The sequence below is a fragment of the Pagrus pagrus genome, assembly GCF_965226575.1.
Source record: "Pagrus pagrus genome assembly, chromosome: 22".
In the NCBI taxonomy this organism is placed as follows: domain Eukaryota; kingdom Metazoa; phylum Chordata; class Actinopteri; order Spariformes; family Sparidae; genus Pagrus; species Pagrus pagrus.
The window spans coordinates 9463773-9486241 of NC_140204.1; the positions used below are offsets into that span (position 1 = coordinate 9463773).

The 22469-nt window shown below is 45.2% G+C and overlaps 3 protein-coding genes across 3 annotated transcripts in view; 1 reads left to right on the plus strand and 2 right to left on the minus strand.

Annotated features, from left to right (window-relative positions):
* The first annotated feature begins 8771 nt into the window (after positions 1-8771).
* Positions 8772-12112, plus strand: plin2 (perilipin 2). The gene is made up of 8 exons (XM_084344294.1): positions 8772-8831; positions 9057-9103; positions 9394-9589; positions 9951-10033; positions 10160-10445; positions 10912-11090; positions 11231-11347; positions 11449-12112. The coding sequence occupies exons 2-8, from the start codon at positions 9074-9076 to the stop codon at positions 11899-11901; spliced, it is 1344 nt and encodes a 447-aa protein (XP_084200420.1). The 5' UTR covers positions 8772-8831; positions 9057-9073; the 3' UTR covers positions 11902-12112.
* Positions 12113-12231: 119 nt separating this feature from the next.
* Positions 12232-14514, minus strand: cdca9 (cell division cycle associated 9). The gene is made up of 10 exons (XM_084344295.1): positions 14281-14514; positions 14071-14202; positions 13947-13987; positions 13814-13865; positions 13661-13728; positions 13119-13180; positions 12955-13038; positions 12727-12805; positions 12480-12566; positions 12232-12395 (listed from the first exon to the last, which is right to left on the minus strand). Exons 1-10 carry the CDS (start codon positions 14390-14392, stop codon positions 12351-12353), a joined length of 762 nt encoding a protein of 253 aa, XP_084200421.1. The 5' UTR covers positions 14393-14514; the 3' UTR covers positions 12232-12350.
* Positions 14515-15601: 1087 nt separating this feature from the next.
* Positions 15602-22469, minus strand: part of dennd4c (DENN/MADD domain containing 4C) — a 30745-nt gene continuing 23877 nt past the window's right edge. The window contains exons 18-34 of the mRNA XM_084344159.1: positions 22330-22458; positions 22079-22226; positions 21837-21986; positions 21554-21673; positions 21304-21435; positions 20121-21211; positions 19837-20029; positions 19644-19741; positions 19370-19545; positions 19131-19289; positions 18819-19017; positions 18600-18710; positions 18358-18495; positions 18157-18274; positions 17767-17923; positions 17584-17648; positions 15602-17491 (exon numbers count right to left, since the gene is read on the minus strand). Coding sequence (XP_084200285.1) covers positions 17355-17491; positions 17584-17648; positions 17767-17923; positions 18157-18274; positions 18358-18495; positions 18600-18710; positions 18819-19017; positions 19131-19289; positions 19370-19545; positions 19644-19741; positions 19837-20029; positions 20121-21211; positions 21304-21435; positions 21554-21673; positions 21837-21986; positions 22079-22226; positions 22330-22458 — 3321 coding nt within the window. The 3' untranslated portion in view covers positions 15602-17354. The remainder of the gene's footprint in view (positions 17492-17583; positions 17649-17766; positions 17924-18156; positions 18275-18357; positions 18496-18599; positions 18711-18818; positions 19018-19130; positions 19290-19369; positions 19546-19643; positions 19742-19836; positions 20030-20120; positions 21212-21303; positions 21436-21553; positions 21674-21836; positions 21987-22078; positions 22227-22329; positions 22459-22469) is intronic.

The following is a 22469-nucleotide window of genomic DNA, read 5'->3' on the forward strand; positions in this document are numbered from 1 at the left end:
ATTTCTACCTCACAGAGACGACACAACTGTAATAAGTCACGGCAACAATAGAAGTAGTCATATAACCCCCATGTATAACTACAACTTTATTTTTGCACTTGGTCTTTGTACAATATAGGCTAACAGGATATAACATACCAATTAGTTTAAGCTAAGTGCCACAGGAAATGAGTTAGCATGTTTGCACAAAGTCAATTGGTTTTTTAAAACAGGCCAGTAAACAACACTGAACATTAAACGTCATCATGCCGGGAACCAGGGCGAAGCTAACTTCCGGGTTAGCCTTTGAAAGTCCCCTACAGCACTGTGTAGAGGTGCTGCTAGGTAGAGTTTGTCACATTTGGACAGAGCCAAGCTAGCTGTTTGTTTCTCCCCGCTCCCAGTATTCATGCTAAGCTAAGCTAACTGCATGCTGGCTCTAGGCTACCTTCATTTTTATGAATGGTGTCGAAATAAGCAAACGACATGAAGCGCACAAACTCCTCCGAGTGTTATTGTGGCACCTTGTTATTGCTTCCAGCCCCCTGGCATGCGGTTTACCACTACTTGGTTGCCTTTCTCATCTGTCCCTGATTGCCTTTACGGCTCTGTGGAATTTGGCATCCTATCTGTGTGTGTGTGTGTGTGTGTGTGTGTGTTTGTGTGCGTGTGTGTGTGTCTGCTCATGCCTGAGACTTCGGAGGAAACGAAAGCTCTTGCCACCGCTGGGCCACAGTGTCCGGGGAATGCCAGGCCCGCTAAGGGTACGGTAACCTGTCTGTCTGTCAGCGCGGATCTGTTTCAGCTGCAGGCATCGCGTTCCATCAGGCATGTCATGTCCAGTGCGTGCTGTCTGAGGGCATCATGCCACAAACCACCAGTCAGAAATGTAGACAGTGGGCACAACACTCTTCACACTGTTGGCAATGATCAGCCAGCTCATCCGAGGGCCCCGAGGGTATCATTTTTCTTTCTTTCTTTAGGGAACTATCTGATTACATACAAATCCCAGCTTACGGCAAATAACAAAAATACTGCTGGATGAATATTAACACATTTGCCCGAACTATTTACCAATGAATAACTGGCACTCGGTTCCACATAAGGAGATTAAGGCATCATACTGCACAAATCCAGGATTTCCTGTCATCTAATGACAAAGTTAACCTGAGAAACGGTTTCTTAGGTAGGCTCATCAGATTTTCCATGCTTATTGCAGCTCAGCTCAAATCAGAAGAAAATAATCAAGAGGCGAGTAGAAAAAGAAACAGAGCGGCAGAAAAGGGCACCGGTATGATGTGGATGAGGATGTCTGTTGTTTCAGAAAATCTACTGCAGGCTGGTCGCTGGCAGAAGAGTTGAACAGTGTTATGTAGGCCAAAGACGACTAAACATCCTCTAGGATCAGTTTCATCTACGCGGATCGGGCAAATAAGTGTCCAAGCTTGTTTTTTTTTTTTACCTTCTGTATTCCTGCTACGTGTTTATTTTATGAGCTACAAAGGCAGAGCTGCAGCTAAGCTAATGTAGAAACAATGTCTGAAGTGGCAGGTGCTTATTTAGTTCTGCGGAAAATGTCAAATAAATCATTTTATCTCTATTTAAGCGGAAGTTAGCCGGCTCGGTCATCAGAAGTCTTAGTAGGAACATCTATGGGCAGCTCAACGCAGAAGATCTGGGTCATTATGTAGCCAGGAAGTAGATGTATTGCCTAATATTGTTATCTAGAAAAACTGAAAATCTAGTATTTTATTTTAGTTTTTGCATCTTCCTCTAATTTGGGTTCCGTTTGAATCTCATCAGTGAGGTATTACTTTGTAATTAGTGTTTTTTCCGTGAGGCTTTCGGGGGATGCCGACAAACATGTGTGCTTGATATTGTGTCAGCACATCACCATTTTTATGACTCATCTCCTTTATTTCCTGGAATATGGCACGGACTAATTGCTGACTGGAGACGACAAGCATTGTAGGTCATGTAACATCGCAGGGCCCGGACCTCACAGCGAATCCTGCTCCTGCCAGTGCGGTTGCTTCAGATTTCAGCGTCTTGTACCGCGCTGCAGACTACTGGCTACCCGTCGAGACCACCTGGGCTGAGGCCTGCTTGGGTGCACGTCTTCCGTTGACAACACGTGTGTGCGAAAGAAAAGGGAAGACAGAGAAAAGGAGAGGGAAATGACAGACGGCTTGGCCCGGCTGTCAGCTGCCACTCGGTTCCCATTATGGCTCCTCTCGTGTCCGAGCAGCGTTCCCTTGGTTTCTCCAAACTTCTGCACGCCTCAGGTACTGTTTTGGAGGCCAGCTGAATGTCCATCTGACAGAGAGACTGCAAAGGAAAAGCCCGGAGAGAAAGCAGAAATGAAGCAAGGGCCCATTTCCCACGTTGTTCTTGGCTCCTGTCTGCCCCCGAAGACTTAAGCGAACACTTCCAAAACAAAGAGTTTGTCTGTGTAGGTGCCCAAATAGCCAACCCACGCATATATGCACACTTGCACACAGACAGAGACACACTCACGCTGGGACATAAAAAATGTTATTCTAATTCCTTCTAAGTGCCTATTTAAGCAGCTGTTTTCTGTAAACACTGGCTCGGACATTTGGTTTTAGATCATTCTCAATTATATCATAATTACTAGGACTCTGTCTGGTTGTCAGCAACAGCACCCAGAAAATATAGCCGTGAATTGCTGCCCCTTTGCCAGCACAAACAGCCGGCCTGCTAATCCCAGCACGGCTCTGTGAAAACAAAACATGGCGGGGTCATGTGGGATGGTGTCCGACCAACACGAGGGATAGCCTTCTGTGGTCATTTTCTCACCTCCCATCTGACCCATTCAAAGTATGCGCTCATTGACTGGCTTAGCAATTATATCTGAGCCTCGGAGGTCAGCGATCAGTGCAGTGCTTTTCCAGCGATGTAATGTGAGAGCTCTGATGTCCTCCCTGTGAAAATTAGTACAAAAAAAAGCATCACCGAGGTAGAAGTGGGGTCAGGGTGTGGTCCTGCTGGAGCAAGTGTCGGACCTTTGCTCACACTTTTAACCTTCTACAGTTGTTGACTCATTTTCCGTCTCGATCCTCTCAGCGGGACGCGTAGACGGTTAACGTGGATGTCTTAGCTAATGAGCCGGAGTCATTATTTGAGGATTACATCGGACAGGTGCACAGAGCCTTGCTTAACAAGATCCTGTTCTTGTCTATTTGCCTATATTGTCGCTATAAATCTGCGGTTACCGCCCCGCTGCACACACATTGTCCGCATAGGTCTGTTGTTTATTAAAGGCTGAAGTAATGGTTATTTCTAGAGGGCATGCGTCTTGTTAAAATGTCGTTCATTTCCGCGTGCACAAGCTCTCCAGCTCCGGGGTCGAGTTGACGCTGGGAAGAATAATACTGCCAAATTTAGCAGCGGGGCCACAAAACTTTGTGTGGCTATTTTTGTTCCCAGATGTTGAAATTCTGGTGTAAATTCACTCTGACGACAAGAACAGCCGATACTTAGTCCACCCCTACTTGATCAAAGTGACAGCCAGACATTTCTTCATGACGGCAGCTCCATTCATTTCATGTCCTTTTTTCCACGTCCGTCTGTTAATATCGCCAATAATTATACTGTACCGTATTTTTCCAGCGTTTTATTTGTTATTGCTCAAATGTAATAAAGGGTTTAATTCTGAACAGAGCCAAAAAGGTATTCTCTGACATGACTCAACGAAAGATAATGAGTGCCTTGCAGCAAACAGCTGCGATGACGACTATAACGTCTGCAATAACATCAGCAACATGGATTAAGATATATTTGCAAAACAGGAAGTGTTAACTTAGGAGGACTTGACCTGACACGCTTCATCTTGGATTGGTTCCTGATATATGTAAATGTATCCCTCCAGGTTATGAACCCACGGAGACTCTGGAGTTCCCTTGACTTTTAGCTCGCTTGTTTTGGTTTTCCAACCACTAGCCACCTCTGTTGTACCTACAGAGTCCTGCAAACAAAACACATACGTGAGCCTGTCAACAACATCTGTATTGACCTCCGTTGAAATAAAATCCTTCCATTAAACTATTATGACTGTGGATGGAAAGGCAGCTCGCTTGGTTAGCCAGCTAACTGGCGTTAGCTACATTAGCTAATACAGCCTGTGTAAGTCAGGCTCTGTTGTCCTCCACGGCCTTGTATAAGCAACTGAGAGAGAAGGGGAAGGTCTCGTTCATCACGTCACGTTGCAATCTGCTCACATATGGCCAATAAAAACTGATTAATACATGCAAAGCTCCTTTAATTCAGAGCACTCCCAGCTATCCATTGAGTATCTGTAATGCTACTCATAACCCCACTGTACTAATTGAATCCCCAGTGCAGGTTTGATGGACAGTCCAGCAGACCAGCGGTCTTCGCTCAGGCTACAATGTCTGACAGCGCATGTATTAAGGCAGCAGCAGCGTTTGAGGGTAGAGTTAACCAAAGCATACCGCTGCACCAAAGACATGTCACTTTCCTTTCTCCTCTGCTCCAAAGCCACATCTCTGCCTCTTTTCCCCGTGATCTAAAGAGCCTGAAAGGACAGCCACTCTCCCACTGTCTTCCCCCTTCTGTCTGCGCTCTTTCTTCGCGCAGCGCCTCTGACCGTGTGTGATCCGGAGGTGTGACACTTTCCCAGTAGCCCACAGGTATCCGTTACCCAGCCAGGAGCCTTGGCACGCTGCCCACGGCCCCCTACCTGTCTCGGGAGGGCACAAAAGAGGGATGCCGTGCGAGGATCTCCTCTTCAGGCCTTGCCAGACTGTGTAACCCCTGCTGACACCTGCACACCAGCAGACCCCCCAAGGGATAAGAGGAGGGCAGAGGCTTCATGGCTGATCTGTCTTTTCATCTCGACTGTCCGTGCAATGAGGCTTGGCTCAGATCGTTACCGCCTCTGAACTGTGCACATCTACTCAATATGTCAAAAAACAGCGTAGTATCACGGCAGCTCGCGAAACTGTCACGAAATATGGTGTATTAGGATTGGGCCTCTCTCTCTCAATCCCTCAATCTGATTGTGTATTTATTCTGTTTCCTGTTTCCTGTCTCCTAAACCTCTTTTCCGATCCTGCACGTATGACCCTTTATTGCTTCACTTCCACCAAATCATTCTTGACATGTACTATTTTATCTCCCATTTTTTAATATCTCAATATCAGTCGTTAAACAGCAGAAACATACATGTATTCGCACTGATATTATTTTGGGCACCATGTGACCCCACTGGTGGTCCCTACCTGAACACCATCTATTACAAGAGGTGGCAAAGAAACATTTGGGGAAGACGCAGGTTGTGATGCCTGTGATGAGTAACAACTTTGTCTACTTTGGTGTCATCTAGTGGCCTAAATCTGTAAATACTAGACTGTTCAGTGCTCATAAAGACGTATCATGAGTAGGCAGAGTGCTGATGACGGGTTAGGCCATCAGGTAACAGTGAGGAATATGCTGTGTGTGTTTGTTTTATTGTTGTCAGACTTTAAGGCTGCATTAATGAACACTTAACCTTTGCACTTGAATTTCAACAAAATGGTTAATATCTTCTTTTCCATTAAGAAAGAGTGAAACAACCACTACTAGAAGGCAGCACCAGAAGCTCTGTCAAACAGATGGTCTTACATTTGAATAAATTATAACTTTCACTTTCTGTTCTCGTTTAAAAAGGAGTCGCAGCGTTTTCATTTCCAGTATCACATCGTTCAGTTACTTGGCATCCGAAGCGGTCTGTGATTGCATAAAAAAAACTAAAAAAAAACTAAACTAAAGAATGAATTCCAACATTTAGTCCTTCTATTGTGAAATGATCTTTTCCAGAGAAACAGAAAACAATGTTAGACTGAGAAAGTGAAGTTGACTGTGGCCTGGGGCGTTTGGACGCTTTGCTTCATCTGATAGGCTGCGAGATTATCAGATGAGGTTCAGACAAGTCAAGTTAGGACACTGAACTAAATTGACCCTGATGTCACTTGGATTTGTGTTTTCGCAAGGTGGTTAATCAGAGTACTAATCAGAGGGGACTTCATATATATATATATATATATATATATATATATGTTATTTAATATATACTATTATATATTCTATAATATAATGACAAAAACACTAATTATTGCCATTTTTCATGCACTGTAGAGAATAAATAAATCATATATCTTCCAAAAAATATATTCTGGAGTACTATATGCATTTTAAATACATGTCAACGTGTACATTCATTATGTTCTGTAAGTAAAATGACAATATATTGGCATGTATTGTCAAATACATTTGGACTCCTTCCTTAGATTTAAATGTATTTTTAATATACGACATTATATCTTTCTGTACATGTCAATGGGCTTGTTATGGTGAAATCAGATCATGCTATCCTCTTGTAAACTATTTATAAACTTCTAATTAAGCTTATTTCCCCCTCCTTAATTAGTTCAATCTTATGTCTACAAGTAACCTCACATGTGAGACCCTCACCTGTGTTCGGACTAGCTCTGCTGGGCTTTTTATTTTGGAGTTTTGCCTCCATAATGAACATAAAATGACTTTGAACATCCCAGTGCTCTGAAGCCAGTGACAGTTACATCGTTACTAATACTGAACACATTTAACACGTCTTCACTGAAGCTCGTGTTTTATGCACACAGCATCGCGGCCATGCTCTAACTGGACCATAAAACACAACATTTTCCCATTTCCACATTTAAAAAGACGCTGACTGTACCATAATCCTTTAAGCTCATGATTCATTTTATTATACATTTCAACATGCTATCCTGGTGAGTCATAATTCTTGATCAACTGGTTGAACTTTGCTCGCCACCAAGTCACATAAAGGCAATTCAAAGAGAATATGACGTGGATAATATCATCATGAGCAGATCAATGTCCAGTACAGCGTGGTGTCTGTGTGTGGAGGCAGGCCTGCGTACACTCAGTCGTTTTGAAATAAATCAGAAATAACTTGAAATCTTCTGACTTCCTTCGAAACAGAATCTTATTGAGAATTAAAGTCTGTGGTTTGCTGCAGCCAACATTTTCATATGGTGTCTATTTGAGTTATACAAGGGCTGATAAATGGGCCCCGAGGGGTTTATCTACAGAATCCAGGACCCCAGTGTGTTGGCCGACCGGAGAACCTGCGCTGAGCCCACGTTTCCTCATATGGCCTCCAAATGTGCACCATCAAAGAAACCGCATAAACACTTCATTTACATTTTTAATAACGAGTACAAATAAAATTCTTCATAGAAATATGTACTGGCGCATAGGAAAAATATTCAAGTGCTCTCTCAAATTGGGAACAGAGTCACACATGTGGCTCTGATGAGCTACTGGCAAACACTGTTCATCTGAGGCTAAACCGCTGACGCACCGCTCAGGCCATTAAATTAAGTCATCAGAAACGTATTAAGCCGGGTGTTAGGTCGGTCGGATTTCATGCATTCATTTAAAAAATATCATCTAATGGTTCTCATAAATAGCACGAGAGCAAGTGTACAGCGCCGCTGGCTTCCTTCCACGGTGAGGAAATATTTTGACGATGAATTCGAATGGACTCGGCAAAGGCTTTGTGTTCAACATCAGTGTCAGCTAAATATCCACGTGTGATGATCCAAAACATGTCGTCCATAAACTTAGACATTGTTCAGAAGATTACGTGCATTGTGTGATATGCCCCATATGTACATTATCTTTACCAGACTTTAGACGAGACTAATATCTGCAACATGATATTTTACTCCTCAGCACAAAACACAGATCTTTGTGGTCACTGTTACTGCAGCATATCATGTGAATTTCCCAAGGCAGAAAATGTACAGACAGTTGGGGTTTGATTTCCTTTATTTATTCATTTGCATCCTGCAGAAGAATATGAGTAAAGCCTCAGACAATTTGTCTTTTATACTATACTTTTATACTACACTATGGTGTCCTCCCAGTGGAGAAAATGCGGTGAATATCTCACAATTTTCTACGTGCAGGCGCCCCCCCGCATACATGTGGTGCCCTTTTTATTTTTGTCGCCCTTGACCCTCAAACATTTTTAGTCCGCCACTGGGACAAATGACCTAACACACATGTTTTTTTACAGACGGGGGGGAAGTGGAAGTTCTGGAGAACCTGGAGGAAACAGAGAAGACCCTGACGACACACTCGAAGCTAACAAAGAGGAATGACCTGTAATCTATCCTTGTCCATCATCTTCTGTCATGAAACTACGATAACTCTCAGCTATGTCAATCACGAGGTTTTGAGTCTTTAATGAAAATGGTAATTCATGATGATCCCTGTCTGAGCCCAGAAGTCCTGTGCGCTCAAATCTGATCTTAAACTAATAAAGCACACAATTATCTGGGGGGGCCTTTTTGTAGAGGGGCCAAAATATTAGTAAAAAAATCTAGTTTTCAGACTTTTATCTCAGGTTATAGTGTTTAAATGCTTCATGGCTTGGACTTAAGGTCTTAAACAGCCTCCTTGCCTGTTGTGCGTCAGTACATTGAGAGTGGGAATAAATGCCTGAGGGCATGAAAAACATCCTCATCGTGATATTTATTAATATTATTTAGTATTTCGAGAGGGAGAGAGAAAAAAAAAAGTGACTTGTCTTGTGAAATGTTGTGTCACAGCTCGTCCACGTGATGGAGGAAATTCCCCCACACTTCAACTTTTACCTCTTTCACCTTTGCCCTAGAAAAAGTTACCGTGGCTGACGTCATCTCGTTGCGCTTACATCTCGCGATAATTATAGAATATAAATACAGCTGCTGACGCTTCTCACGTCGTATCAGTTAGCTCACTTACAGTCAGCCCGGACACACTCGAGACCAACGGTGAGTCTTTAGCTGTCTTACTTACTTGTGTCTCTTTAAAGTGACTTTTAGCGACCTTATTTCTTTATTATCATGTATCTAACACGATGCAGTGCTGTAATACGGAAGTAATACGCCGATATTTGCTGCCAAGTTGTGGTTTTCTTGAGACAAAAGTCGACTTTTTAAACAATTTTCTTTTCTTTTCCGAGTGGAGACGTCTTATTTTGTGTCCTCTCTCTGTAGGTTTTGTTTCAGCAGACATGGCAGCAGCTGCAGTTATCCCCAATCAAGTAAGTGCAGAAAGACTTCATCTTATTTTGTTAATATTTGTGGAAACCGGAAGTGGCATGAGCTGGAGGACAAAATACTAAGAAAAGACACTAGGAAGTGCTTTTATTTTGAATGTTACACAGAAAGTCCTTACAAAATTAAACATAAAAAGTCTGGATGACTGTCCAGTTTTTTCTACAAATAGAAAGTTAGTATATCTTGTTAGTATATTTCTTTTTTTCTAGGAACAACAAAGCTAAATTGTGAATATGAGTATTGTAATCCTGCTATTCTCTGTGTTTCCTTACAGAATGTGGTGGAGAGGGTGACCAGCCTCCCTCTGGTGAGCTCCACCTACGGCCTGGTGTCCACCGTGTACACCAACACCAAGGAGACCCACCCTTACATCAGGACCGTGTGCGAGGTCGCCGAAGTAGGAGTCCGAAACATCACCTCTGTGGTGCTCACCACCGCTTCGCCCATCATCGACAAGCTGGAGCCTCAGAGTACGAAACCCCCTCCAGTGTGATTATTATTATTATAGATTACCTGATGAGATCTATAGGTAGACGTGGCTTAGGAGTCTAAAGGATGTCCCAAACAAAGTGAAACTGTGAGGATGAGTATGTGCTGACCGGGTGAGTCACACAGAGATTGCAGGAAAACAGGAAGTGCAGGTCAGGATGCTTACTCATCTTGATCTTTCACCCAGTTTCTCTGTTTACTCATTATCACCACGGTATCAGTTATAAACACTTGATGCAATTCTTTAGCTTGAAGGGACATTTATTCACTTTTCTCATTGACATTTTTGCTTCTGCTTTGCCTTGTTACACCTACTTAATAAATTTTTATTGTTTCCTGCAGTTGCCCTGGCCAATGACCTGGCCTGTAAAGGTTTGGACAAGATCGAGAAAACCTTGCCCATTCTTCACCAGCCGTCTGAGCAGGTATGTACCGGACCAGTTACCAATAGCTGCCGCAATTACAACAATCAAGGGTCATCTGTGGCCATGTCCTGTGTTTCTCAACTACTGTTTCCTCACTAATACTTGGCCGATGTTGTCCCTGCCCAGATTGTTTCCAGCGCCAAGGATGTGGTAACCACCGCCAAAGATGTCATGACAGGCACAGTGTCCGGCGCCAAGGACACAGTCTCGGACACTCTGACCAGCGCCGTGGAGAAGACTCGGGGCGCCGTGCAGGACGGGATGGAGAAGACCAGGGCCGTCGTGAGCGGGAGTGTCAGCACGGTGCTGGAGAGCAGAGTGGCCCGGCTGGTCAGCAGCGGAGTGGACACGGCCCTGAGCACCTCTGAGAGTCTGGTGGAGCAGTACCTGCCTCTGACGGAGGACGAGCTGGGTGAGTGGGACCACGTACATCATTTTAGCGGTGTGATGTAAAGCTCGAACAACTTTTTGTCTTTCCTTATTGCTAAGATTATTAAAAATTGGTTTAAATAAATAAAATACAAACAAGAAATAGGACAGGCAAGTGAGATTAAGCTTGTTTTGTAACAAGCTGTATCAAAGGTCAGTGATTAACAGTCCCAGTTTCCAGGAAAACAGAACTTATCGGATTATAGTTTACATTAGTGGCCTGTTTTTCTTCATCATTAAGGGAGCCGTTGTTTAGAGTGAACTTCCGCTGTACGCGAGTTCAAATGGATTTGTTTTGAGGGATTGACCAGTGGATTATTAGCCTACATTCCTCACAGCCTTTTACAGCCTCCAGCTACTTTTACACTCAAAAAAAGCTGGCCAAACATCTTAAACAGAACTCAAAGAAATCCTATGTTGTTTGCTCATGTTTCCTTTCCTCGTGACAGAGCTGGAGGCCAAAACTGTGCGAGGCTTTGACAATAAGGAGCCGAGCTACTACGTCCGCCTGGGTTCCCTCTCCACCAAGCTGAGGAAGCGGGCGTACACCAGGGCGGTGACTAGAATCCAGGACGCCAAGCAGCGAAGCAGGGAGTTCATCTCTGAGCTGAACACCACTGTCGACCTGGTGGGTTTTTTTTATTCATTATTAATATTAGTAGCACTAGCTAAATATTCATTAAAAGGGCTGCCTTGAATTAGCTTCCAAAAAGATCATTATTTATTTTACTACTTGTGGATAAACAGTTGAAATGTTTGTTTTTCTAGATTGAATATGGCAGGAAGAATATCGACGGGGCTAACCAGATGGTAAACGACAAGCTGAGCTCCCTGGTGGCGTGGAGGTCCAGTGGTCCAAGCCAGGAGAATGGTCACGAGGCAGAGGTAAGGAGGTGGACAGAGAGAAAAAGAAAGCAATGCGATAACATACACTGTCGAGGAAAGATGAAGTATTTAAAATCTATCTGTTCATCCGCTCCGCTCAGGTGATCGAGTCTCGCACCTTGGCCCTGGCCCGTTCCCTCACCCAGCAGCTCCAGACCACCTGCCTCACCCTCGTCTCCAGCCTGCAGGGCCTCCCCAACAACATCCAACAGGAGGCGCTCTCCCTCAGCCGCTCCGCCTCACAAATGTACACCAACTTCAGCGAGGCCAACAGGCTGGGAGACGTGCCGGACTCGGTGCTGAACAGCAGCAGAGCCCAGCTGGCCAGAATGAAAGACTCCCTCGACAACGTCATGGATTACGTGGTCAACAACACGCCGCTCAACTGGCTGGTCGGTCCCTTCTACCCACGGATGGCTCCAGAGCAGAGGCACAAGCCGGCTAATGGTGCCAGCAGCACGCGAGCTACGTCCTCAAGCTCTCCGTCAGCCCCGCCACACAGTGAGCAGCCGATGGAAGTGGAGATGGAGTCGCTACATTCCCACCAGCACTAGTCATCCGTTAAAGCTTTCTGTGCTGAAATTTAAGTCATGTACTCTGCTTTGTAGGCATTAGGATGTAAAACTAACACTTTTATACATTTTTAAATGTTTTAATTTACCTAAAATGTGATATTTGTCAATTCTGTGCCAAATTTGAATCAAGACATCTACAGGCAGAACTTTATCCTGTGCTTATTTCTACATAAACTTTACTGGAATCAGAGTTTTTTGCATTTACTGGGTCTTTTTTTCCTCCACCACTTAAACAGACTCTTAGTTTGTTACACTTAAAGAGCAGAATTATTCATACGATCATGAGGCAAATAATTTTAATAATTCGGATAACATTCAAAAGCTTTATTATATATTTTTAAAAGTCTTTTAGACAAATAAAGCACATTTTACTTTCATTTGCACAACTGATGAAAAAAAAAAAACTGGTCGCAGTAGATGTTCAGGCGTCAATGCTGGCAGCGACTTCGCCTCGACAGATACTCCATCAGACTCTGAAAAACGTAATTAGCAAAGAGAGATTACCAGTTGTTGCACGGTTACTTTTCAAATATCGAATGAACTTTTTTTTTAATCACCGTGAGCCTCTGAATCTGGCACCATGCCATGTCATCCAGCACGTCCAAGTTAATTTCATCCTTGGTCTCTTCAGAAAAGCTGACGGTCTAAGGAAGGAAGAGAAACCATGGCACGTGAACCAATAATCCTTTTATTTTTTACATTAAAAACAGCATTTTAGCATTAAAGGAAGACGTTTGGGTGGCTGTCTGCTGAGGTCTGGAAAGCTACAAAGGTAACAACAAGGATGATAAAGACCACCGGTACCTGTCCCTGCGCTGTGGTTACAGTGATGTGTGCAGCAGAGCCTGCCACTGAACAGTGCAGGTCACCGGCAGAGACGGACCTGCCACAGCACGACATGCACAAGTCATTTCAGAGCTGGTAGAAATATACATTTGTACATTTTTGTTTAAATACAATCCTTGCTCATGCACGCATCATCCCCATCTGGACGCTACAGCCACACATACAACCTCTGCGCTTCAAACAGACCTGAGTTTAGGTTTGCTCGGCATGGTCTGCTCGTTGGTCTTTGTTAAGCGGCTTTGGGTTCTCTTGGCAGCGACTGAGTCGCCCCTGAAGAGACAATTTTACTTCATTTGAATGTTTCTAACTAAAATTCTTACATATTGCACCTTTAAATCTCCAATCTTTACCTGAGATTCCCAGCGCTGTTGCTACCAACTAATGTTCTGGTCCTTTTTGTCCCCTTTCCTCCCTAGAAAAACAACAACAACAACACGGTTAACAACAATAACAGATTCTGATACTGTATATTTTGTCAAATATTAATGTTTTAGAGTGAAGAAACTACAGATGAACCATCGGGGAGGCTAAACCTGCAAGTTATGCAGACGTAAAAAGGGATGTGGAAGTTTTGCGGGATACAAAGTCATGACTGATGCCTGAAGCAACACTATGTAACCTTCTGCAGAAAGATAGTTGATTGTTGAGTCTCTTTCCATCCATCCATTACTGCAACCACTTATCCTTTTGCAGGGTTGCAGGGCGCTGGAGTCGATCCGAGCAATCACTGGGTGGCAGATTGTCAAACACCCAAATCACAATCAAATACCAAAAAATTGGGTCTGTGGCGTCGTAGCCAAACTGTTAACCGGATGCGCTGGGATTTGACAATCGGAGGATGAGAATCAACAATCGACTGTCTAAAAAAACAGCTATCCCCGTCATGTGTTACCTTGGAGGTCTTGGATGAGGTCCTCTGGGCTGGGTTGGACTGACCCGGTGTAGAATCAATTGCTTTCCCTTTAAAAAGAACAAAAGCACCAGAAGATGAGCGTTAAAATACAACTAAAAGGAAGGAGAGCCATGAAGACTTCAGTGATCTCACCTCTTTTGCTGGGTACCCTCCTGAGGGGCTGGTGCATCACAATCGACTCATTCTGCAGAAGGTGATAATCACGGCTGTTAGAACAGAAGAGCACCTCTGGATGGAGGCAGCTCAAACAACTGGGCCAACTCACCTTCATGGCGATGGACACCTCACTTGCTGAGATCTCCTCCTCTTAAAAACAGAAGGCAGGTGACAGGTGAGGAGGGGAGGGGGAACTAGTTAATGGTCTGAATTTATGAATGAGGACGGCTCACCGCTTATTAAATCCCCGATGAGCGCGCTCTGGAGAGAGGGGGGCATCTTCATCACCTCCACCTTGAAGACTTTGTCCATAGTCGCCAACGTGTTCTCCATTTTGGCCTCCAGCTCGTTCATGCGCTCTTGTGCTGTGAGGGGGGACAGTTTCAGGCATTGTTAGGGACGAAAGGTGAGACGGCGAGAGGACGTGTGTGTCGCTCCCAGACCTTCTTTCTCAAACTGCTGGATGAAGAGGGCCAGTCTGCTCTGTCGCATCTCCCGGCCCAGCTGCTCTTTGTCCTGGGCACTGCCTGCGTTTCTCGTCCGCCTCAGCGGCATCTTGTCGTCCTGTCCTCCTCGCTGGTTCAAGTCCGTGTAGGGCCTGGAGACGAGCTCTGGTTCACCTCCACACACCTGCGGCCGCACTACTTTAATTAGAGGTGTTCACGCGCTCACCGGAAGCTCAGTCGGGAGGTGCCTCAGATGTTTGTTGCGAGGCGGAAGGATACAGTTTCTGACACTGCTGATCATAAATCACTTAAACAACTTCACACTTATTCAAAACTACCAAACATTCAGCCATTTTCCAGGATTTTAACCCTTTAAATGCCTGTTTTATTATTTTTATTACACAAAAACCCACAAAAATGAATTATTTTCCGTTTAATAAATAGTAGGGGTCAAGTCTGAAGTTGTTTAAGAGATTTGTGAAAAAAATATTGATGTATGATTTAATGGCAGTTTTTTGAGCGTGTACATTTTTGCCACGAAGGTGTCCAGAGGGCGCAAAATGCACCAGGACACGTGAGAGTAAAACACATTGGATTTCAAAAATTTTACTAAAAAGAAAAGTTCTTGCAAAAATTCATGCCACAAGCTGTAACACAGCCAAAATGATCACCAAATAATAAAAAAAAAAGTTGAGAATAATGTACAAAAATGCCCAAGGAGGGCACAAGGGTTAGGGTCTAGGCGGAAGGATAGTTAGCTTTTTATGTTAGCATAAAATACCAAGAAGTGTGTCAAATCTGTTGACATATCTCTAAAAATGCCTCATTAAGTCATTGTAAAAGCAGAATTCGATTAATTTATTTGGAGGTGTACTGTCTGTTATTTTGAAAAACACATTTTGTTCCATTATTGAAGGAAAATGAAAGTCTCATGAGGTCCTTTAGGAGGTCTCGGCGGAAGGATACAGTTAACTTTTTATGTTAGCATTAAAAAAAAAGTCAAATATAGTAGAGCAGAAGTTTGCGTCATCTCTAAAATGTCTCATCAATTCATTGTAAAAGCAGAATATAGATTAATTTATTTGGAGGAGTACTTTTTGAAAATGTTAATTTCTTCAATTATTTGAGGAAAATAAGTATCGCAAGAGGTCTTGGCGGAAGGATACAGTTAGCCTTTATATGTCAGCGTATGTTTCATTAAAGCTGAACTATTTAACTTTTCAATATACAAAACATAATGTAAAAGTGCTGCTTCTCACACACTAAACTAAACAAACTCGTTAAGGGGCCAGGAGGGAGACAAGAAAATGGACACATGTAATTTTCAATCAGTTCACAAACTCATTTATTGCAGCGCACTTACGTGTAGACATTCAGTTCCTTTTTCCACAGGACGGTAAGAGATCACTTAATCTATTGTTAAAGAACAGTCTCTGCTGTACATCCTCTGCCAAGGAGGTCAAATTTACAAAGTCAGTACAGGGTGGAAAAAGACAGATTAAAAAGGGAAAGAGGGGATTGTTAGTCATAAAAATTCTAAGTTACGACACTGTCTGCAATCCAAATGTCAATAATACAAAAATAAATAATTGAGAATTTGTTTTTGTTTCTTTTTGAGGACAAACGCCTGCACGCTGTTAATAGTCTGAGATGGTGTCATCTCATCCTCACCCTGGGTTAAGGTCATTTAATCTATGCAGTGCAAATTGAATATCTCACAATATTCTGTACAAATCTCTCTCCCAAGTCTACAACAGGACACAGTTCATCACAGCACTTTGCTTTTTTTTTTTGTCTGTCTGTTAAGTGGAATGTTGTAAAATGAACACAGTATCGGCCGCGCTGAAGAAGCCCTTTTGCGGTATAACGCTCTAACTGCTACCAGCATCGTCCAAAGCTACCGTGTGTAAACCAGAAATGCTTTCATCTGCGAAGAATACACCCAAATTAAAAAAAAACTTACTGCTTCATTTTATGCTATAATGAGTATAGCTCCGGTACATGTGAGTTACAGTTCTAATTAAACATCGCAGTAAGGCTTATTAGCTGAACAGGTGCAGTATGCTACTGTTAAAAAAGGCAGATATATAAAAACACAAATTGAAATGACTTCTCTGTCACTGAGGCACTGTCCATCCCTGCAGATAGTCTTGTTTTGAATGTGTGGGAAATCAGTAGTGTGGCATGTCTTTTCACTTCAGATTAACATATGTTTTTTTTTAAATAATCTCTCCCTCTAATCGGCTTGTTGTCGCAGGGATCAATAATACTTCTTTAAGACCTGTCTCGATAGCAGGGAGTCTGGAATGTTACAGAATTTTAGTGATTGATAACTAGTGATTGTCCTCAGTCCTCTCACATTTACACATGTGCTCCCACACATATTTACACAGACAGAGAGCCTCGCTCTGAACCTGTACACTTACAACGAAACAGACGGGAACATTCATTAAGACTCGGATCACATAAACAGTCGAGGCGTCGTGACTTCTTGCCTCCAAAAAATAGGCAACTCTGGTTTCAGATTTTCCCACCAAGGTAAACAATATGTACAAAAAGAAAGGTGGACTTGAGTTGTTTGTTTTTTGTTTGTTTTTTTAGAAAGTGCACAAAGAAGCAGTCAGGGTCTGTACACGGTCTCAAACAACTCAAAATAATCTAATCTGAGAGAGTTAGGAGAGATTTAAGCAAAGTGGGCAAAAGGCTACGAGGGAACTGACTGCACACACACACACAAATACGCATATGTCTACACAACAGGGGCAGTCAATACATTCTGTACAGCGATTAATCATTTCTATACACCACCTGTAATGAAACACACCTCAACTAGTCCCAAAAGATTCACTGCAGCTCTCCAAGCACTTTACAGAAACAGTCCCACCTGTAAGTAGCTGCTTGGGAAAGCCAATGAAAAGTGTAATAAGGTTGTAAAAAAAAAAAGTTGACAACGGGCGACGTCCGAGACGAGGGGGAAGAAAGAGTACCATGTTATAGCTCACACCCCGGCCTGCTGTCTATCCTTTCCCTCCTGCAGTCAGAGTTTCCATCTTTGCTACAGATGTTGGCGATCAGATGAACGGGGTCCCGAAAGATTTAAGGCACCACTGGACGCTAGGGGTCGGCGGCTGATCCATGCGGTGCAAAGACTTGAGCTGCTCAGCGCTGAGTTGGTCGTAAGCAACACGGTATTCCCTGTCGAAGGCCTCTGTGGATGTACAAATGACATGATACGTATCAGTCCGATATATGTCGTTGTGTGATGCAAGTGGTTGATGTCACTTTCGCGCATTCACTCACCGACGTCGATGTTCTCCTTCCCCAAGGCCACCAGAGAGAGGAACAATATTTCTCTGTAGATACTCCTGGAGGAAATACAGGACACAGGAATGAGACATAAGCAGTGTTTTCATCGACAGTGCAAGAACGTACGAATGTTAAAAAGCTTTACTGCATCAATAAAAAGAAGTAAAAAAGTCTGACCTCTGCCGTTTGACACCCTCTGGGCGCTGTTTGATCTCTCGGATCAACAGGTTGATTGGCCCGTAGACGTCGTTGGTCTGGATGTTGCGAACAATCGTGTTGAGGAGGGTTCGAATCTCCTGGTGGTCGGTCGGAGCCAGCGTCCCCTTCTTCTCCACTAAAAAACACATGCACCATCAGAAACAATACTATGCTTTTAAGTAAGTGTCAACATTCATATTCAGCTGAATATGCAACCAATACAACTGCACACTTGCACAGACTAGATGTAAAAACAAATTTTGACAATGGCTTTGTCTCCCCCTAGTGGTAAAGCGAGTTACTGTACATAAAGACATTAAACCCTAAATTAACCACTACAGCCTGATGTGTGTCTGTGTGCACACTCACACAAAGTCCTCCACTGCAGGTAGAGGGGATCTCCATGCTCCTGGTGCAGGTTGATGTTGTCCCACAGGAGCTGGACGTATACCTGCTTGCTGTCCTGGGACAGGGACGTCAGGGGCAGCTGAGAAAACAAAACAGTAGAAGGTATAAGAAAGCCACAACAGAAGAGACAAATGATGAGTGACAGGCTCAGTCTAATCTAACCTGTACTCCTTTGTTGCAGTGTTCAGAGGTGAGGATGAGACCAGGTAGGTGAGAGGGCAGGTCAAGGCGACGGAAATACAACACCAGGTTCCAGAAGATGATGGGGTGCTGGCTGAGGAACTTGTGGGTGTAGATCACCTGGTCGGACATGAAAGAGAAGTTGGACTTAAACCTCTCAGGATCTTGCGTCAAGGCAGATGTTTTCTGTAAAAACAGACTGCGAGATTATGAGAGTCCTTTACCTGATCTCCCTCGTTCTCCAGCAGGGTCTCCAGCTCCTTGCGCAGCACCAAGGGGCTGAGGTACGGTACGGACACGGGCTTAGGGTTTGGCCGTTTGGTCCCCATGCCATCCTGACAAATAAACACACACACCTCAATCATTTTCACTCCACTGCAGCGGTAGTTTCTGCTACATTTAAGCACAATGGGGTGAGTGTTTTGTCATTAAGGAGCACTGACCGACACCTCTTGCAGGCTGCAGGGCAGGCTGGTGGTGGAGACGCCGTGTCCGGGTCTCTGGGAGTAATCAAGGCTCTGCAGCGGTCCACCAACGCTGTTGCTGCGCGTCAGTGACGTCCCGCTGCATCTCTGGTGCTTCCCTGCTGCCTGGTGCTCCAGCAGACCTAAGGGGTCCGACTGCACTGGTTCAGGAATCAGACTAGAAACACAAAAAAATAAAAGGACTCATGAGAAGAAACTGGGCAAGTATTTAGCTTCTTGAACTGGAACTGGAACTGAAGCTGTTTGAAGTGTTTGAAACTTGAAGTGTACCTCTTATGTGTTCCAGGCCGATCATCTGGAGTCTCCCTGGGTTCTTCTTCAGGGAAAGAGATGAGGTCTGGTGCCTTAATGTCAGCGGAGCTGCTGGCTGTGGGCTGGGCACTGGTGCTGTGGATGCTGTCTCCTGAGGCACTGGGATTCATGTAGAACCTGAGCAGAAAAATCACACAACAGTCAGTTTTTGCGTTACTATTATTACGAGATATATTTCTAGGACAACCGATTCTTACCCGGTCGCTGTGCGCAAGTCATGAAACTCGACGTGCAATAAGGGAAGAAAGGCTGTGCGACAGAAAGGACAGTTGGTATTCAGGTTGGAGTCATCGGCCGTCCAGCCCGCCATTATCTCCTCATCGTACACCAGGGCTTCACAAGAGCGGCACTGGGAGCAGCTGGACATCAGCACCTGGCAGGAGGGAGAGATGTCCAAACAGTTTGGAGTTATTCAAGTGTTCATGTTGGCAGCAAAGGTGGTGTTTTCTGTGTGTACAGTATATGTCTGACCTCCAGTGCACAGTTCTGGTAAATGCTCGAGGAGGAAGCGTGAAGTGAGGAGCCCTGCTCAGAGTCTGGACCTCTGCCTGCTCGTCCTGGAGTTGGATCTGCAGATAGAGAGGAAACTAAAGTTTGAAAACTAATTTCACAGGCCAGCTAACCTCATTCGACCCTTCTCTTGCACTAGAGAATGGGTGCTTACGTGTCTGATGGGTCCCCCGGCCTGTGTCGCTGCTGCCACTGCTGCTGCCCAGGCTGGTGCAGCTCTGGTTCAGACCGTTGGCCACCAGCCCTGGGATGGCTCCTCTCTCTGGACTCTCATCCATGTCGTGAGCAGCCAGCATCTGTTCGTCCAGACTGACCGGGAAGCCGCCACCGCCCTGAGCTTGTTCATCCTAGGAAGTAAATGTTAGGGTGAAGATTCAGAGGATTAATCCCCAGTTTATGAAGCTAATAAAATAGGAATCGTCCCGTAATGACGCTCACCTCGTCGTCCGAGTAGGAGTAAGCTGAAGCGACTGCCCCCCACACTTTGCTGGCCACATTTGCTGCCTGCTTCATGCTCGACTTAAGCACATCAATTTTAGGTCCTGACAAGAGGGTGTCCATCTTGATGCCTGAAATGGTGTTGATGACCGAGCCCAACGACCCTCCCTGGGAGGACTTGACCAGCGCCGTCAGTGAGGCCGATCTAGGACCGGGGCTACCCGCAATGCTGGAGGGCGTCTTCGTCTTTACTGCAAAAGTCTTGGAGCGAGTGACCATGCTGGGGCTGCGTCTGGGTGTGTCGCCAGGGGAGCCGGTTGGAGTTTTGACAGGAGGCACAGGGAGGCTGGACCTGCGCTCCAGAGACGGTTTAGGCAGCGGGGAGTCATTGGAGTCTCCTTGAGCCTGCTGGAGCTCCATGCTGGAGGACTTCACGCCCAGAGGGCTCCTCAGGCTCATGTACATTTCGATCTCCTCGGCCAGATTGCGGGACACCACAGCGGGCACCGAGCGTTGTGGCTCCTGGCTGGTGACAGAGGCCGACTCTTCAGTCTCCGACACCAGGAGGGAAAGCGGATCGGCACCCGCCTCCACGTCCGCCCTCTCCAGGGTTGCTCCTCGCAGCCCAGAGTCCTCCTCTTGTGTTTCAGTGTGCTTCCTCTCTCGTTTCTCCATTTTTGCCTCAGTCCCCTCTACCCCCACATCATTTCCCTTCTCTTCTTCTGCTTCTCCTGGCCCCTCTTCTTCAGGCAGCTTCCCCAGTATCAAGCCCCGGTCATCCTCAGGTTCTTCCTCCAGGTCTTTAAAAAGAGCTTTGGACACACTATTAGGGGGCGGGCTTTGGCCTGCGCAGAGCGCTGCAGCCAAGATGCGCGCATCGGCACCCATCTGACTGGCCATGTGGTCCACGCCTTTCTCTAGGAGCATGCCAGCACGTGTTTCTGCGCTGAAGCTACAGCTGCGTTCAGCGAAGGATTTCTGCCGCTGCAGTTGAGTCTGGTTGGCGACATCCCCTGGTGCCAGCGAGGTATCGTCATCCGGGAGAGACACGCTATCAGACTTGCTGTGTCTCCTGAACAGCTTCCCTGTACCTGCAGAATGTGGATGGATACGTTTAATCTTACATACAAAAGTCATAAAAGTCACGAAATGACATAGTTAAGGGTTGCGTCTTTCTCCTCACCTGTTTCCCTGCCTCCATCGAAGCTCCCTGTGGACAGCTTCACAATGCTGGGAACAGGCGAGGGCACATCAACAGGACTGGGCGGCTCTGCTACGGCTACGGCACTGTCCACAGAGCCTGCAATGTCACCTCCTGGTTAAAAAAGTACATAGTCAACACACAGGCATCAGTGTACAAGAAGGAAAAGAGGTTTCTACTGCAGAACTAGAGTTGAATGTGACCGTTTTCATACAGAAGTAGCTTTTCTTACCATTAAGCTGTGTTTTAGAGTTCCTTCTCTCTTCAGTAGAAAGGGCAGCTGTGCGTGACGGCTCTGCCAGCTCCTGGTGCAACTCGTCCTTGGAGCCGTAGCCTTGATCAGACTGCCGTCCTGTGGATCACAAAGTCACACACCTTGTTTCTGCATCAGCCCCGCAGGTGTTTCTGTAACCACTGTAAGGTTTGGGGGCGGTGACTGGACCGTGTGCATTTCTCTGTAGATCACATCTTTTGATTTTACACCTGTGAACCCAGTAACTTTAGTGAGTCAGTACCTGTACTACAGTGGTTGTCTGTCGTGTCTTCCATGCTGTGGCTGTGTGCAAATACGTTGTGTTCCTCTCCGTTGACCTCACTCGAGCTGTCTGCACTTCCATGACTCAAACGGTCGGCGTCAGTGACTGCTGACCCACCTTTTGATGCAGCTGGAGGCAGGGATGGAAACAGCGAGTAAGAAACAAGGAAAAGGAGCGAGTTTAAGGAAAAGTGTCTATCACACTGTTTATTCCATCCCCACCTGTGGTGCTAAGCGTGGGTCCCTTCTTTGACGATGTGCGGTCTAGAGCCTGCTTGAACTGGCCCACCCCACGGAGCACATTACGCAGCTTGGTCCACATAAAGAGGCCGCTACGGTTCCTGCTTGGCCACGGGCTCTCCAAGACGGCCTGCAGAGGGAGCGCAGTGGAGATGAGGACATGCAAAGGCAGTGTAGTGCTTGAGCTGGAGCAGAGATATGTTTTAGCAACGTAAAAAAAGACTATATGTGACCTTGTTGTAATATCCGTATGTGATGGCGTTTGGATGTACACCAGCTTTTTTCATTTCAACCAAGACTCGCACAGCCATGACGGGGAGACCCCACAAACCACAGAGCTGCATCACCACTCTGTAGCACACCTGAAAGCCAG